Below are 17,020 nucleotides of genomic sequence, written 5' to 3'. Positions count from 1 at the left end.
TTAAATCATTAATAATAGTTATTAAATAACAGTTTATGAAGTATTCAAAAGTTATTAAATAATAGTTAGTGAATAAAAAATACATAATTGATCAAGAGATGCCCAGAGACAAAGTTTTTGGTAAAATTTTGAACTTTTTTTATATGTATATTCAATCAGACTGCTAAAATACAATTTGTGATTCTCTTCTAATGATATTATACCTACTCTCACAAAACTATTCCTCTCTATTTTCACTGTTTCAATATGTAGCCAGCATGAGGAATTACATCATAGTTCACATACTTTTAAATACTTAAGCAGGAAAAGGGTAGTTTTCCATAGATCATGGAATCATAAAATAAATCATTGACTTTGAAATTGGAAAAGCCCTTAGGTCATCTCATCCAACCACTTATTTCACGAAAATCACTTTTGTGTTTTGCTGTGTTTAAGGGAAATTCATCCTACCTGCTTTATCATATTCACTGAATAAAATGAAGAATTCATTTTCATTTCAAAAATAGTTCTGTTTTTCTTCTATTTCGTAAACCCAATAACTACCTCACTCAGGCACTTAACATTAAAATATCTTCTGTAAACTGAATGTTTAAACTCTCCAATAACAGAAACTATTCTTCTCCTGCCTGCAATCGATTATATTGCAAAGTTTTCGGTTGATAATTGGCTTTCTCAAAATTATACATTTAAAGGTAAATGCCATCAGCATTAACCCTAAAATTTCCATATATGGAAAACAAAATAATAAGCACAATTTCACCCAATAAAAGTATCTTCCCATAGTCAAAAAGCAAATATACAATTATGAATCAAAATGAATGTTACTAGTTATTCGTGCCTCCAGCATCAATAGCTATCATTTCAGGATTTAAAATGCATGATACAGCAAAAGCAAATCACATTAGACAGGGAAATTGCAGGATTCAGAACACAGGTGCCATCCATCCTGTATTAGTAACTTGGACTATGTAAAATTTCTTTCTGGTAAATTTCCGAAGATAAGAGATGTCTTTCAACAGACAACTGAAAAAATGAAATATCAAAGACATATCAAAAAGTTTCAAAGCAATATGAGTCAAACATTAAGTCTCAAAATTTTTAGACTGGGGAGAGGGGTGGAGAGGAAAAGGACTAGACACCTGTGATTGTACTAGCACAGGGAATTCTCAGGTGAGGGAACTTCCTCTATCAATACAGGTCAGCATTTCTTTGCAACTTCTACCTTTAAGAAAGTTGCTTTAGAGTACTAAGGAGTTAATTGACCTGCCCAGAGTGGCAAAGCTAGTGTGTCTGAAAGACCTAAACCAAGGTGTTCCTGACTTCTATAGTCAGCATACTCTCTCCACTAAGACCAACTGCCTCTCAACTCAAAGGTTTTTAAAGTTACAATTGCACTCAATCTTCCAATATCTTGTGAACTTCAGCACTTTTTGGCACTATAACGTTCCATTTACAGGATAAGGAAAACAAATATACCATGAACACAATGCTAGATATTTCTCCCTTTGAAAATTAATTACAGTTATGAACCACAATAAAGTATTTCAGGAAAACATTCAAATATAGTCTTCATTTAAGATACATGAAATAAATTAAAATGCTTCTCAGAGACAGATGAAGTTCTACATATTACTCATGTCCCCATCAGGGATTACTTTTACTGTAAAATAAAGATAATCTAGCAAAAAGATCCTTGTATATATTTCTAACAGTGCACCTGCACCCAACTCACAACACAGCTTCAAAGGGATTAAATTGGATATATTTAAAAACTACAAGAAGACTAACAATCCCAGTCAAAGCAAATTCAGCAGAATATTCTAAATCAATGTAAAAAAAAACACAATCGTTTTCCTTTAAAAAATTGTTAAAGAGAAGTCATGTATACAATAAAAATTATAGATGTAGATATGTATATATGACAATCAAAAAACGAGGGCAAGATTCTTATTTCCTAACATTCAGTCTTTTAAGTGTCTCAGTCATGTTCCAGGTGACGTGACGGAAGTCAAAGATTCCTGTAAAGGCATTTCAGATACTCCAGGCAGACAGAAACTTTTCTTTATCAAAAAGCATGCCTTAAAGCTAACTACAATCATTCTCTATTGAAAAATATATATATTTTAAATAGTGCTTGAGTACTTTGCAAGTGAGCAGTAGAACATATTGTTAAGTAATTTCCATTCGAATTCTGGAACAAATATCCACTGAACAGAGTACTCAAGAGATAACAGGACAGTTCTAACTAACTTTAAAAGATAACACAGATCCAAAAGGCCAGTTACAGAAGAAATGCAAACACCTTATCGTAAAAAGTATTGGGTGATGGAGAACCAGAAGATGGTCAATTCTTAATTAATGAAGAGCTAATTATGGAGTTTGAAGGTTATGCATGTCCTTTATTTCCACTTGTCCCTTGCTGCTATCAAATTTTTCCTTATTTATTTCACTGTTCATCTCTAGAACAGGTGAATTTGTAATCAATCAGCTAATTTCTGGAAGCTTTTGTAAGAAAAGTTTAGGTGGATTTAATCTACTGACAAATGAGGTGTGGGTGCCAGAGATCTTAAGATTTTCAATGTCATCTTCTACCCACTTCCAACACATAATTTAAAAGTGAATGCTCTGGGTATTAGAAAAAGCAGAACTCTATTTTTAAAACAAAATCAAATTAATAACTAACTATTAAAATTTTAGCTAACATTTCCATGTCCCTAGCTGTCAACTTTAGGAATAAATAAAACTCAAAAACACAATCCTACTGATATGAAATCTAGACAAATATGCTTTATTGTATCAAAGCAAGAAATCCATTCTCTCTATATATATTTAAAAGCTATTTTTCATTAGATCCAAAGCAAGCAAACTTTCTGCATCCGTAAAATGTTACCTAATTTTTAAAACCCACAAAAGAATAGTAACAAAATGGGTATGCAGAAAGGGCAGAAATGCAAAGATCAACAGCTGTTAATTAAGCTTTAACACACTTAGAAAAAATGGTCCCATGGTAGCCAACAAGATCTTTTCTATAAATTTCACATGGAGTTTATTTACATATCATGTAGTCAACTGCCAGGAATATAGAAGAAACTGAGTGTTACATAATAAATAATGCACGTTGGACAGATAGTGGGAGGTGGGCAGAAAAACTAAAAATCAGTTCAGCAATTCTACTCTTATTTTTTGCTTGCATCTCAATATGAAAGCATGTTTTTTTCTAACTTACAGTATCTTACTTTAAATTATATGCAGCAATCATTTCCAAAAAAAAAAAAAAGGAGATCTGTACTTAATTGAGATATTGCAACAGAATTCCAAATGTTATCATTGAAATCCCAGGTGGTATGAAAGGCAATTCTAACAAGACACAGATAACTTCAGTACTTTCACCTACACCCAGGCAAGTAAATCTGAGAATTGGGCTTTGATTTTGCTGTTATACCATATTATAGCTTTTCATGAAGTTTACAAGTCAGCTACTTCATTTGCACCCACATATTCAAGGGCCAGCAACAAAAGAAGCCAACAGTCAAAACACCAAATGGTATAGACAGAATTTGGCCACATACATGTTTTTTGGAAGTTCCCTACCTCACTAAAAACAACCAAATCCCAACACCAACTCTTATCTTCATGAGCAGTCACCTTGGAACAGCTGCTAGTAATACATCAGGAAGGGAAAAATCAAAAGCAAGGGAAAATCTTAGAAAAATAGAGAAGTTTTTTGTTTTTTTTTTTTTTCAAAACAAAGAAGGCTTTCATTATTCAGCAACTCACATTAATGAAGGGGGGAAGGTGTGGTTGATAAAAAGACCACAATAAGGCTGTATTTTTAAATATTCCAAACTAATAGTTATCTAGCATAATCAGACAGCTAAAACGATAGGTACTAGATTAAAAGGTAGAATGTAGTCTAAATTTGGGTTTACAGACAATATGAACAAGTCATAAATTACCCCTACAAGCTATTGCTGTTATTGGTAATTAAAAAAAATTACAAGACATTCTACCTTTGGCAAGGAAAAATACCTAAGTGAATTATTATCCTTCATAAAAGGACTGTGATCAGTACTACAAAGACACATAATTCATACAAATATTATCTTTCCTTTAAGATTTAAAGAAGGGGGCAGCTGGGTAGCTCAGTGGATTGAGAGCCAGGCCTAGAGACGGGAGGTCTTAGGTTCAAATCTGGCCTTAGACACTTCCCAGCTGTGTGACCCTGGGCAAGTCACTTGACCCCCATTGCCTAGCCCTTACCACTCTTCTGCCTTGGAGCCAATACACAGTATTGATTCCAAGACAGAAGGTAAGGGTTTAAAAAAAAAAAGATTTAAAGAACTATGAAAAAAGTAATAAGTTTTGTTTAGATAATATATTCACTTCAAGATGGAAAAAGTTTCAGTAATGAAATACATGTGTGTGTACATAGATACATATATGTGTGTAAATACACACATATTTGACTTCTGCTTATAATTCTAATTAGACTCAACAAATGAGCCCCACAAGCAAAAAAATTTGAATGACTGAATATACCCCAAAAGAGTTTCTTGGTTTATTTAGGAAATTCAATTAGACAACTTTGGAGTTTCCTTCTGGCCCCAAGATTCTGTGACTGTGATCCTATGTGCAAATACTAGGCATGAACAGACTTCCGATGTAATCTCATGTTTAAGTTCCTGACATCTCTGAAGGAGTTACAAGCTGAAAATCCCAGTTCATTTAATTTTATGCCCAAGTGAATTCTGTGTTAGTTGCTAACAGTTAAGAAACAGTTAATTCACATAAATTCCAGGCTTTTTCTTTGAAAACCCACATCAAAAACATCAACGGATGACTAAAAGCACACGAATGATCAGAAACTAGAACCACAGGTGGAAAGGACCCTAGAATTCATTGCCCAGCATCCTCATTTTATAGATGAACAGACCAAGACATAGAATGGTTTAGTGGAACAACATCCAATAGCTAGTCAGTGGCAGATCTTTCTTGTAATATAATCAGAATAAAACTAAGAAATAGCAACACATAGCTAAGTAGTAGCTGAAGTGGTAAGCCATAAAAATAATAATGCTACATACTTATCACAGATATTTTTTAAAGCAACTGAGAAATTACACATAAAAGGGCAACATTCTATGTTTCAATATTCAGGTTAAAATCAAGAAAAAGAAGGAATGCGAGTTTCAACTAGTACAGAACCAGATTTCTCCTTCTCTTGACCAAAATGTCTCTCTACTCCTTCAAAACAGTCAATATCTTGTTGGATAAGCAGAATCAGTACATTAGGTTATCCTTATCAGCATCATTTAAATCATAATGATATGAACTCAACCTGGAACAGACCTTAAGGAGCATCTTTTTCACAATAACATTGTTACTGCATGTTAACCAAACCCCGTGGTTCACCCATTTTCATCACTTCTATTAGACTTAATTTAACTACAAGGTTGTTTTGGTTTCCCACCAGACTGGTTACAGTAGATAGTGTAATCCTGGAGGGTGACTTAAAGTTTAGTTCAGCATCATATTTTACCCACAGTTAAACATTCAAAATACCATAGATTAACTTTTTCTTTCCTTCCTCACCTCTGAAAATGATTTAAAATAAATTTCACAATTTTCAACACTGATGAAAAACATGATCTTTTTCCAGAGCTTTGAGTTTGGAAAGTAATCATACATCTATCAATTAATCAATCGACCTTTATTAAGTACCACATTACATACCCAAACCTCAGTCGAGGATACAAAGGAAATGAAAAAAAGAAATCTCCTCTCATCAAGGAATTTACATTCTATCTCAGAAACAATATGTACACTTAGTACAAAATACTTATAATGTGTATACAAAGTAATTTGAGGGCTTGAGAGCTGAGAAGCTGAAGTGATCGGAAACAGCTCTTGAAAAGAGTCATTTCATTTGAACTCTTGATACATAAAGCAATGTTCTTCATCCAACCAAACCAGGTACAGAGGAAGGGGAGGGAAGAATGCAAAATGTACTATCTTCTGTTGAAGGTCCTAATTGTTCTTCCAGGTTAATTCCTACTTCAAGTCTGAAAAGTTTTTGGGCAGTGATTTAACCTTTTCATGGGCATTCATATTTGATGTGCTCACTGCCTTTCCAAGTATAATATGTAAGCTTCAGGGGTAGATCCCTGTCTCCTTTGTAGAGCACACCCAGCAACCATAAGTACCTTATATGACTTACACACTCAATAGGCATTTTTTTGACTGAATAAACACTATACTCAAATGGTCCCTGGACGCTAATTAGTTATAGCATAAACAAGGTCTATCAAAGACTTTGATGCCTTTCAAAAAATTTAGAGTTTAATAACTTGGGTTGGAAATATGAAAGAAACATTACATTATTTCTAGTAATAAAGCAGTGAATTTCTTCTAGTTCACAAGACCAAAGATCATAGCCTTAGAACAGGAAGCTACTCCAAAGGTCACCTAAGTCAATTCTCTTATTTAAGAAGGGAGGAAACTAAGGCATAAAGCAGTTAAGTGACTTGCCCAAGGTCACTCAGATAATAAGAAGCAGCACAAAATTCAAAACTATTTTGAAATTCTATATACTATCTGCCAAATCTTGGTTTTAATTGGTACTAGTTTCCCTATTTTCCTTTATCATAAGAGCTAAAATAAAATGTTTTTTGCATCCACAGCTTGGGTTTAAAACTAAATAAAAATATAGATTACTTTTCTTTGGGAAATATACAGCCATTGGGTAAACTATATTCTCCCTAATACTTAAAGCATAAGTAACCTGAAGAAGTAGAAAAAAGGATGCTGGATAATTTAGAACATACAGTAGCACTTGAAACTAAATATAAAGCATTGCGGTAGTAAAATGAGAGTTAGGAAGGAAGGAATGTAGTTCAGGCTACAAGGTAACTAACATTTTAAATAATTCTGACATTTCTAAGAATCTCAGGTAAAGAATGAGTCTTTCATTCTACATAGTGGGGAGGTAGACATCAGTCAGATAGATGAGAAGATTGTAAATAGTGCAAAGAAAAGTGCAACATAGGAAAGGAAAACTTTTTATAAAGGGCAATGCAAAGCACCATAATTCTAAGACCAGACATATTTCTAATGTTTAATGAATGGCAGGAAAATTTTTAAATTAAAATTTTCTTCCTATTTGTGTAATTGGCATACTTAAACCCTAAGATATTTCCCTGTGTGGTCCTGCCTCATCACCATCCCACTAGCTATTTCTATCCTGAATACATTGACAGGTAAACACAAAAAAACAAATATTCCAATTCACACTGACAAACGTATACATGCAAGGGAATGAATACTATGGTAAATGACTAGAGGGAAAAAAAAGAGATCAATGGTCATGGAGCATTCTCCCCAACCACACACACACAAATAAAGTGCACAGTAATATCTATTTACATGGCAAGGTTATCAAAAGGAGAAATAATGATCCCGTCAGTCTATGAAAGTCATAATATTATAGTGGACAAAATGAGATGCCTTTCTTTTGTGTGATTAGCCTTTCATGGAAGGGGAAAAGGCAATAAACCAGCATTGCACAGATTCAATCCTACAGACCACAAGGAAGCCCATTATATGATGTTCAAAGATAAAATTAAGACCAACATATATGAATCAATGATTCAAAACCAAGTCTTTGCCATAGCATAATTTTACTTTTTAAGTGTCTGGAAAAAGCAATAGTTCTCATTTCAAATGCCAATTATTACAGATGATTACTTTCTTACAAGCAAAGTTTTTCAAAAACCTTACTTAGGACAACATGGAACAATAGGAATATACATATCTTAAAAAGGTTTCACACACACACACACACACACACACACACACACACACACACACACACCCTACCCCAGGTGCTTTGTAAAAAATTGCCAAAATGATTTAGCATATAGTTTAACATTAAAGATTAAGTCGGGATTAGAGAATGATAAATCAAAGTACAGCTTCTAGGCTTACATTTATTGTATTTTATACTTTTCTATCTCTCTCTTTCCCTGAATCCAACCCCCCAAAAGGGATCTGGCTTCAACTGGAAAGCCATCAAATTATACTAGTAGTCAAATTAGCTTACAGAATTATACTACTAGTCATCAAATTAGCTTACAGAAAATAATAAGCAACAGATTTAATATCATAAATGTCAACTGAACAGATTGCAATGCTAGAAATAGCTATAATTAGAAAGTTCACTCAAATTCACATCTTACTGAAAATGAAGGCATTAATATTTAACATGAAACACTGCAGATATGCCTTATACGTGGTCAGAGTAGACTATTATAAATCTAGTTCAAATAAATAAGCATGGAGCTTTTATTTTATTTTTTTTTACAACTAAGTAGTTTTTAAAATGACATTACCACCTGCCTAATCCTTTTAACAGTAGATGCTCTAGATCCCAGACAACTTCATTCTCTCAGACTCTAGGGCTTTAACTGATAAACTGACCATAAGAAGTTTCCAAATGCAGGTCTCCTGCACGTGTATTAGTAGAAGTTTTACTACTTCATTCATTTGAATCCCTCCAAATCAAAACTCAGAAAAGGGATATGTAATTCCAATTAAGTAAAAAGTTCAAAGTGTTCTAATTTCTTCCTCTATAAAGTCTCAGGAGCGTGCTCTCAAGTAAAAGGAAATCGGCTTTTTCGGAACTACTAGAATCAGCAGGTTTTTCAAAACAATAAATTAATGACTAAACCAATTTACAGGTCTAGCATTTCATTCTTTTATATTTAAAGATCTCTGTGTTCTTATTTATATGATACTGACAAGTATGGGTGATACTTAATGTATCTGCGATGTGCCATATTATATACAATAATTTTTCACAACTTTTTTTATATTATCTATTAGCATTCATTTTTATAATATGTACCACTTGAAAGGGTTTTTTTAACCATTTACTTCAAATCCATTCATGATTTTTCACTTTCAGATTGGCATCTCCCTCATTAATGAGATTTGATCATGCCATTACGATTTAGGGCTGTAAAAGGGCAGGAGTAGATTAAGAAATTTCTGGTATGCCTGTTCTATTATCATTGTTGTCATTTTGAAATTGTCGTGTTTCAATAAACTGAAATCAGTCACAGGAATGAGTGGCATGTTTGGTGTTGCTTGAACTTACAACTGTTCCAATGAACAGAGAAATGTTCCCTTGCAATCTGAGTCATGTGTAATTACAATATGACAAGGTCTCTCCCAGGCTATGTAAGCTGGCATTTTTCCCAGCACTTGTCACATCATGGAAAACACACATACAAATAAAAATCTAAAAAATAAACATTTTAAAACAATGACTTACATGACCCTATTTTTTAAAGAAATAAAATAAAAGTTATTCCACACCTGAGAATACACAAAAGTATATCCTACCAACAATCAGACATCTCACCCTCTAAACACCAGAAATTGTCCTACTGTTAAACAAGCAGCACACCACACCTAGCAACAATTCCCAGGTCTGAGCTGCAGAGTCATGTTCCCTCAGGCTGGACAGAAAATCATTAAGTATAGGAAATAAAGGGAGAGTGTCACACACCACACACCCACTAGAGCAGAGATGGAGCTATGTGCAAAACAATCCTTAATCTTGAGATTTCTGAATGCCAATCTGTTCATTGTCACAGTATAGAAATAATTACCTCTACTGCTATATTTTATGCCCCCCCCAAAAAAAAGCTCTTTCTCCCAAAACATCAAATATTTCTTTAAATAAACTGAATTTTTGTTTTAAACATCCAAAGTCAATAGCAGTCAGATAATGGCAACCTTAGGTACCAAGAGTCTCAGGGGTAGATGGTTTCTTTTGTTAAAAACACTGCAGTGACTAACAAACCCCAGAAGAAAAGATACTAAGAGCCATCATATCCAAACCTGTGTAGTAATTAAGACCTGACAGTCTCCTCAGCATCACGACTTTAAGATCCAAAATAGGGTTCAATTAAATGATAATTATTTCTCTGGTATTCCTGGACACAAAATCCAGCCTAAATAGTTCCTACCAACAAGTCCTATTCCTCGTTTTAGAAATGTAATTCATTTATTAATCATCAAACAAAGCCTGTCAAACTCAACTTCTCCCATTTGAAAAGAGCATTACAAACTAAGTCAGGAAAAGAAAACACAGCCCAGCCCTTCACCACTTGAGCTTGAGAAACAAAAAACGCATCAAAACAACCTCTGCCACCTCTACACTCGACCCTGCATTTCTCCTTTCTTTATTCACTGCCTGGATGTTCAATAATTCCCACATAGCTCTAAGCAGAATGGATTTATTATAATGTTGTTCTAAGGAACTGCAGGAGTTCTAGATGCCAATAAAGATTACAGATCAAATGAGAGATAACTACTAACCATTGTGTCTACTTAGATAAATAAACCTGCTCACAAACAAAGCACCTTATTGTAGTGGTACTGTTACCTCCACTAATCCAACTAAAACAACCAGACAGTAGCTTCCATGAGGGTGAAAGAAAATGAAATTGAGGTTACCGAAACCTCTTTTCCCAATATCCTGTAACATTACAAACTGTCTTGTCTGAAAACTGTCTTGCCCTGCACAGAACAGCGTTTGAAATAGTACAGACTAGGCAGAATTATGCAAACTCAAAAAAAAAAAAAGTCAACGAAGCAAGGTGGTGAAGCCTTCAAAGCAGAAGGCAAGTGTTCCTTCTGAAACTTAAGAAACATTTTCACTAAACAACCTCTGGTGGCAAACTCTCCCCCTAAAGCTAACACCGGGACCCCACCCGCAAAAAACACTCAGTATCTAGGCGGGACCAAGTGCCATCTATGAGCAGGGAATATTAAACCTTTATTCAGACATAAAGATAAGAATGGAAAGACCTAGCAGAGAGAGGGAAAAAAGAAGTGTGTGGCAACCTTCACACAACGTGCTGCAAAGCAAAGATCAGTGCGAGGAACACGAATACCTGAACAAGAAACAAATACCCACGATGCATTTTTAATTTTAAAATACTACAAATAAGACCCAATTTTTTTTTTTTTTGGCCTGGAAAAACGCGAATACCATTTATTCTCTCCAGCCCCACCCCCAGCCCTTAACGACTGTACCATCCACAGCCTAAGCTGCTCACCCCAGAGGACTAGCGAATTCTTGCTTTGGAAAAGAAAATACTGTACACCTGATGGTCCTCTACATGCGGTGACTTTTGAAAAGCCAGAGAGACTGGGCTGGGAGCCTCTAGCTTCCCTGCCGCAGCAAACACCAGTCTGAGAGCTCAGCAAACATACAAGGAAGGAGGGAAGGAAGGAGGAGGGAAGAGAATCACACTGGCAAAGTCAATTGTTTTCCCCCTTAAAGCAAATACTTAAAAAAAAAATCAGCACCCCCTTTGTATTCCAGCCCTACCTCTTTTTGGCCTAGGAAAGCTTTCATGCAAGTGAAAGACGACTTTCTCCACAAAGTGCTGAATGTTACTGTGCTCGGGTCCGCGAACAAACACCATCCAGTCGTGGGTAAAACCCTCCACGGTGGGTTTCTTCCTAACCTGGGCTCGGTGCCCTAGCTCCAGCTTCACCTGAACAGCACACTGAGGAAGCAAGGGAGGAAAGAGAGACAATAATGAATAATGGGGGAAGGACCATTTTACCTTTAGGATTATGCCTGTTTTGTTTGGGGTTTTTTGATGCACACAAAAGAAAACAGTATTCTTCACACCCACGTTTCACACGCGTATAAACACAAATAGATACACATACGTTTCATGTCTTTCACATACACCCAGTAAGGTGAGACCAGGTCAGCTACACTCCAGATGAGCTCTAATTGTAACGGAATGTTACCCCCAATGGAAGGGGGAGGTAGGGAGGAAGAGGTGGATGAGAACACCTAACAACAGACACATTGGAATCAAATTAAATATAATTAGAAAGCAAGGCGAGAACAGTCTGCAGACAATATAAGACCAGGTGGCAGGGAAGAATGGGGGTTGGGGAACCCCTTCATAGAAAGTAACCCCGTAAAAGGAACAATCCCATGAAGTCTTTGTGTATGTCTGTATATATCTATGTGTTGAGAGAGTACATGCATGCAAACATGCATACATGTGCAGCGCTGTGCCAGGCAGAATTTAAACTGTAGGCATCTTTTGCTAGTGGGCAAGTCACAAACTCCAGGGCTTTTTATTGCAGGACTCGTGGACAGCAAATATAAGACGTCGTCACACACACACATACACACACCCAAAAAGCATACAACACGCCAATGCATTAATAACTTAACGCGCCCTGCCACCACCCCCTCCCCAAAACAAACATTACGCATAAAAGGTAGCGTGCCCTGTTGCAGTGAACCCCATACAGGAATCGAAAACCGCCCAGATGAACCCCGTAGACACCCTAAAGAGCACCCAAAGGGCCTCCCCACCCCACACCCCCCCAAAAAAATTAAATTAAAAAAAGAGAAAAGAAAAACGAGGGTGGGAGGGCGGGGTAAGGCAGATCCATCGTTGTTACGCTGCACACACACACACATGCATGGGGTTAAAGTTGCGTGTGAGCACCGGTGCTGTCACAGACACGCCGGGAGAGAACGCACCATCCTAGCGGCCACTGCGGCGCCCGCCTCCGGTGCCGCTACTGCTGAGAGTCCGCCCTGTACTGTACACACTCTGCTCCCGGCTGCTGCAGCGGCTGCTGAAATATGGCTGAGTTATTATTCGCCTCCTCCACCGTGTCTGCGTGTGTGTCTGTGTGTGTGAGTGTGTGTTCGTGTGTGTGCGCGCGCGCGTATATGTGTGTGTGGTGTGCGCGCTTCTTGCAATTGCAAGGGGGGGTAGTGGAGGAGTATATGGGGGGGTGGGAGTGCAGAGGAGGGAGTGGAGATTTAGAGGGAAAAGCAGCATACTGCAAACCATACCAACCTTTCTCTAATTGGAACCACGGAGCGGTGTCTGGGCAGCAGCAGCAGCAGCGCTGGGTGAAGGAGGAGGAAAGAAGATTTTTTTTTGCATGTACTTACCGAGCTGGCCATGCCTGGGGGCCCGGAGGTTTGCTGGGGTGTTTTTTGGTACCCCGACTCCCCCCCGCCCCCACCCTCCCCTTCTCAGCTGTAATTCATGAAGAAGCTGATATGAATGAGAGTGCGCCCAGGAGAAGAGGGTAGATGGCGGACATTCTCCGTCTTTCCCCCCCCCCCTCCCCTTCCCCGGTCTGTCTCTCTCTCTCTCTCTTCTCTCTTTCTCTCTCTCTCTCTTATTAAACTGAGCCCCGACAGCCAAAGCAAAAGCAACCAAACAGCAGCAACAGCAGCAGGGGCTGAGACTGGGATTTCGGAGCATGCGCCTTGCGCTGAGAGCTACTGACACTAAACACAGAACCCGGTGCAAGAGGGAGGGACTGAAGAGGGAAAGAGGGAGGGACTGGTGGAGGGGGGGGGGAGCGAGAAAGAGAGAGGGAAAGAGCCCAATCGAGCCAATCAAACACAGTAACTAAATTACACTAAACCCCAGTCGCCCTCCCCGCCCGACTACGGTAGAAACTGAAATGCATTACTTAAAGTAACAGGTTATTGAGGAAAAGAGAAGAGGGCTAGAAGACTAGGAAAGTCTTGGGCAGCTGGGGGAGCGATCCCAGCCCCTGTGCAAACACCTCCGGTCTTACAATAAAAAACGGATTAAAAGTATTGGAATGTAGCCAAAGTAGAGCCCCCTTGAAAGCCCCTGCAGCAGAGGGGGGTGGAAGAGAGGGGCAAGAGAAGAAGGGGAGTGGGGATGGGGGCTCTTAGATCTTTCTGGGCTCGCTAGAAAAGTTTGTTCTCCCAGGGAAGTTAGATAGCTACTTCATAAAAGCCTAAATAGTTTGTTTGCCTTCGACAAAAAAAAAAAAGTTTGCTTTTGTACTTGAATAGCTCAACTGAACATTCAAAAGCTCATTCCAAAATAAACTTAAAACACACATACACATACATGTACATGTACCTCACGTCAAGCTAATAATGATTACTGGTTCAGTAGTGAGAGCATTGGATTTGGAGTCATTACGTAAACATTTATTAAGCGCCTGCTGTGTTCCTGGCAATGACCTAGGTGCTAAGAGTTTCGAATACAAAACCAAACAAGCTTTGTCCTAAAATGAGTTTAAAGTCCTGGCTCTTCCTCTTACTACCTATGTGAGCTAGGCAACTCATTTAACTTCTGAGAGCCTCAGTTTACTCGACTGACAAATAAGGGAGTCATCGCAACTCTCTTCCAACAGACCTCTGATTGAAAAGCCGCGGGCCTGTGCTGGGTTCAAAGTTGAAAAAAAGTACAATGAACTGGAAGAGAGAGACAAGAGACAGAGAGAGATCTAGGAATGAAAGAAACCGATCCTTACTCTCTTAGGGAATGCTTTGAGATGTTGACTGATCTCTGAACTAAGTTGACTGATCAATGACTAAGATGCCCAGGTGACAGAGGGAGACAAACGTCACGTCAATGAGCTGTGGAGGGAAGTTGTTTTCTTTTGTAGTCCTTTTTTCCCCCCTCTCCTTGGCAGCCAGTTGGATTGCATCAGAACTGGCTTAGTTGCCCTTTGAGGACTCATGGGGCAACTGGGAGGCTCAAAATAGCAGACAAAGCTAATATTGAATGTAATTCATATAAATTGGATTATAATCTCTATGAGTTTTGGTGACAGTAAACATAATCCATCTCTGGATAATAATCGGGTTAGACTTATGGGTGACAAACTTCCCACCAGAGGGGATCCCTAAAGGGCGTCCCATCAATTTTTCTGGCAGGTATTATCTTGCCTATGGACCAGAAACAGAGGGATGGAGGAGGATGTTGTTAAACAAGAAAAATAACCATTAGCAAAAAGTAACATAGAACGATTACTATGTACTTCAGTGGGCAAGAACCTTGTGGCTTTAGTTTATTGAGTCGGGAGATAATTTTAATTCAGAAGGTATAAACTGTTAGAAATTTTCTTTCTCTTTTCTCCCCCTCCCCCCCTTTCTTTCACTTCCCTCCCCCACCTGCCAACGGATCTTCCTTCCTTGCCTGTCTACCTTCTTTCCTAACATTTCCTTTTACTCTCTTCTTTGTCACCTTTCTACTTTCCTATCCTATGTCTAGCTCCAACTTCTTTTCTCCGCTCCTATTCATTCTTCTAACAAACAAAACAAAAACCCACACAACAGTTAATCGTTTTAGGAATGGAGGCAAAAGTTCTTAAATACCAAGCACAGAGATTATTCATTTGATGTGTCAAAAAAGCAGGTAAATCGCCTTCCTCAGACACCTGGTCTGTGTCAACTCGACCCATAGTAGGAGGTTCTTTTGTAACACCAACCCTCTAGGCACTTAAACAGAAGATATCAGAAGTCAAATCCTGCCGAATCTGTGAAGCTTGATTTCCTAAACAGAGTAACCACACACTCAGGGTAGCATCAACCCTACAGTCCCCAAATACAAATAACAGTAAGCCAGAAAGCCTTTCAGGCGCTGAGAGCTGGGTTCACCTTTTCTGTATAGATGACCCCAATTACCTTCATCATTCTACACTGAAAATCTAGCAACGTTTGTTAATTCGCACACCAGCAGAGAAAACGAGTGAGGAGGAGGTAAAACTCCTTTTTGAAAGCCGAAGCAGAAATGGCAGTCTGATTTAGGTGAATTCTGTTTATATTAACATGTCCATATGCGCAGCGAAATTAATTGATAAAATAAATTCTTTTGGTGAATGAAGAAAGTAAGAAAGAATCTCTAATGCCAAACGAGAAAAGGAAATAGATTTATTTCTTAACTACTCTTTTCTAAGTGCATTTATTCAAAAAGCAGGACTCACTGAGCAGTTATAGATCCTGTTAGAATATAGGTGACAAACAGAACTAGCCTCCCTCAGCTACAATTGATGTCAGCATTGCATTTATTCCATGTCACTGTAGACTCTAGTCTCGAATATCGTACTTAATACTCGAAATCTGCATATTCTTTGTGAATTGTGTATTTTAAAACTTCTGAATTGGACAGCACCAAAATAAAGTAAAAGATAAGTCAGAAGCGTAAGGTCACAGTTATTTCCCCCGACGCTTCTTTAAAAGAGGTCATTTCAGAAACTCGACTATATTTGAAGCATAAAAACCGTGAGAAAGGAAGATGCCCAATAGTGTCAGTAGGTGGCGCAATGAGCCCTTACACTACCGTCCTCACTTGACCTTTTTTTTTTAAAAAAATGTATTTTGGGGGTTTTTTTTCCATTTTAAGGTATAGTTTCAACGTTTTAGGGCAGAGGGATTCTAGATTATCCGACAATTTTTGCTAATTATTCAGTAAAACTACCTTTTATGGACCATTTTGTACCGTTGTAATGAAAACAAGTTCTTGCAATTTCGAAAAAACTAGAAATCTGGCCAGGGTGTGCTGAGTATTGTTTTGAGGGGTTTTTTCCCCCCTTTAAATTCAAGTCAAATTTAGAAACAAACTTTTGTGGTTTATTGTGGAAAGAATAATGTATTCGTAGTTAGAGGAAATGGGTTCAAACATACATTCTCAATGTAGCTCTCATTACATGGGAGATTTTCTGCAAGATTTTCTTCATCAGTAAAATTAAAAGGCTGAACTCCCTTTCCATCTCTAAATCTTTAATCCTACAGATTACAGAACTTTTATTTCTCTAACTAACTTTATTTCTCTTACTAGGATTAACTTTTACAGTGATAAATAATTTAAAGTTTCTATTCCTGACTTTTCACTATACTGTAGCCTTGAAAAAAAAGTCACTTAATCTCTAAACTTCAGTTGCCTCGTCTATTAAATGAGAGCATTTATAAAATCATAGATTTAGTCCTGGAAATCTAATTTAATACAAAATTGATCATCTTTCTGAGATCTAAAATCTCATAGTTCTAAATAATGGCATTCATTTAATCTTTACTCAATAAACATTTATTTGGAATACAGTAAGAAAAGTGTTGATTTTCATTATATTACACACATGTTCTAAGTCATTCAAAATCTTTAGGAGCTGGAGGTAGGAAAGAGAG

The 17,020-nt window shown here is 37.4% G+C and overlaps 1 protein-coding gene across 8 annotated transcripts in view; it reads right to left on the bottom strand.

The window, feature by feature from the left end:
- MLLT3 (MLLT3 super elongation complex subunit) overlaps positions 1–13,354 on the bottom strand; it is a 300,025-nt gene extending 286,671 nt beyond the window's left edge. For 3 of the 8 annotated variants that reach the window (XM_007498061.3, XM_056806665.1, XM_056806666.1), the window contains exons 1-4: positions 13,284–13,346; positions 12,915–12,966; positions 12,590–12,687; positions 11,402–11,582 (exon numbers count right to left, since the gene is read on the bottom strand). In XM_007498061.3, coding sequence (XP_007498123.2) covers positions 11,402–11,582; positions 12,590–12,687; positions 12,915–12,966; positions 13,284–13,331 — 379 coding nt within the window. In that variant the 5' untranslated portion in view covers positions 13,332–13,346. Of the gene's footprint in view, positions 1–11,401; positions 11,583–12,589; positions 12,688–12,914 lie in introns of those variants that run through there. The other 5 variants (XM_007498060.3, XM_056806668.1, XM_007498062.3 and 2 more) reach the window with 4 other exon arrangements.
- Between the last annotated feature and the right edge of the window lie 3,666 nt (positions 13,355–17,020).

The sequence above is a fragment of the Monodelphis domestica genome, chromosome 7 (genome assembly GCF_027887165.1).
Source record: "Monodelphis domestica isolate mMonDom1 chromosome 7, mMonDom1.pri, whole genome shotgun sequence".
In the NCBI taxonomy this organism is placed as follows: Eukaryota; Metazoa; Chordata; class Mammalia; order Didelphimorphia; family Didelphidae; genus Monodelphis; species Monodelphis domestica.
This window is presented reverse-complemented; position numbering and strand designations above follow the sequence as displayed.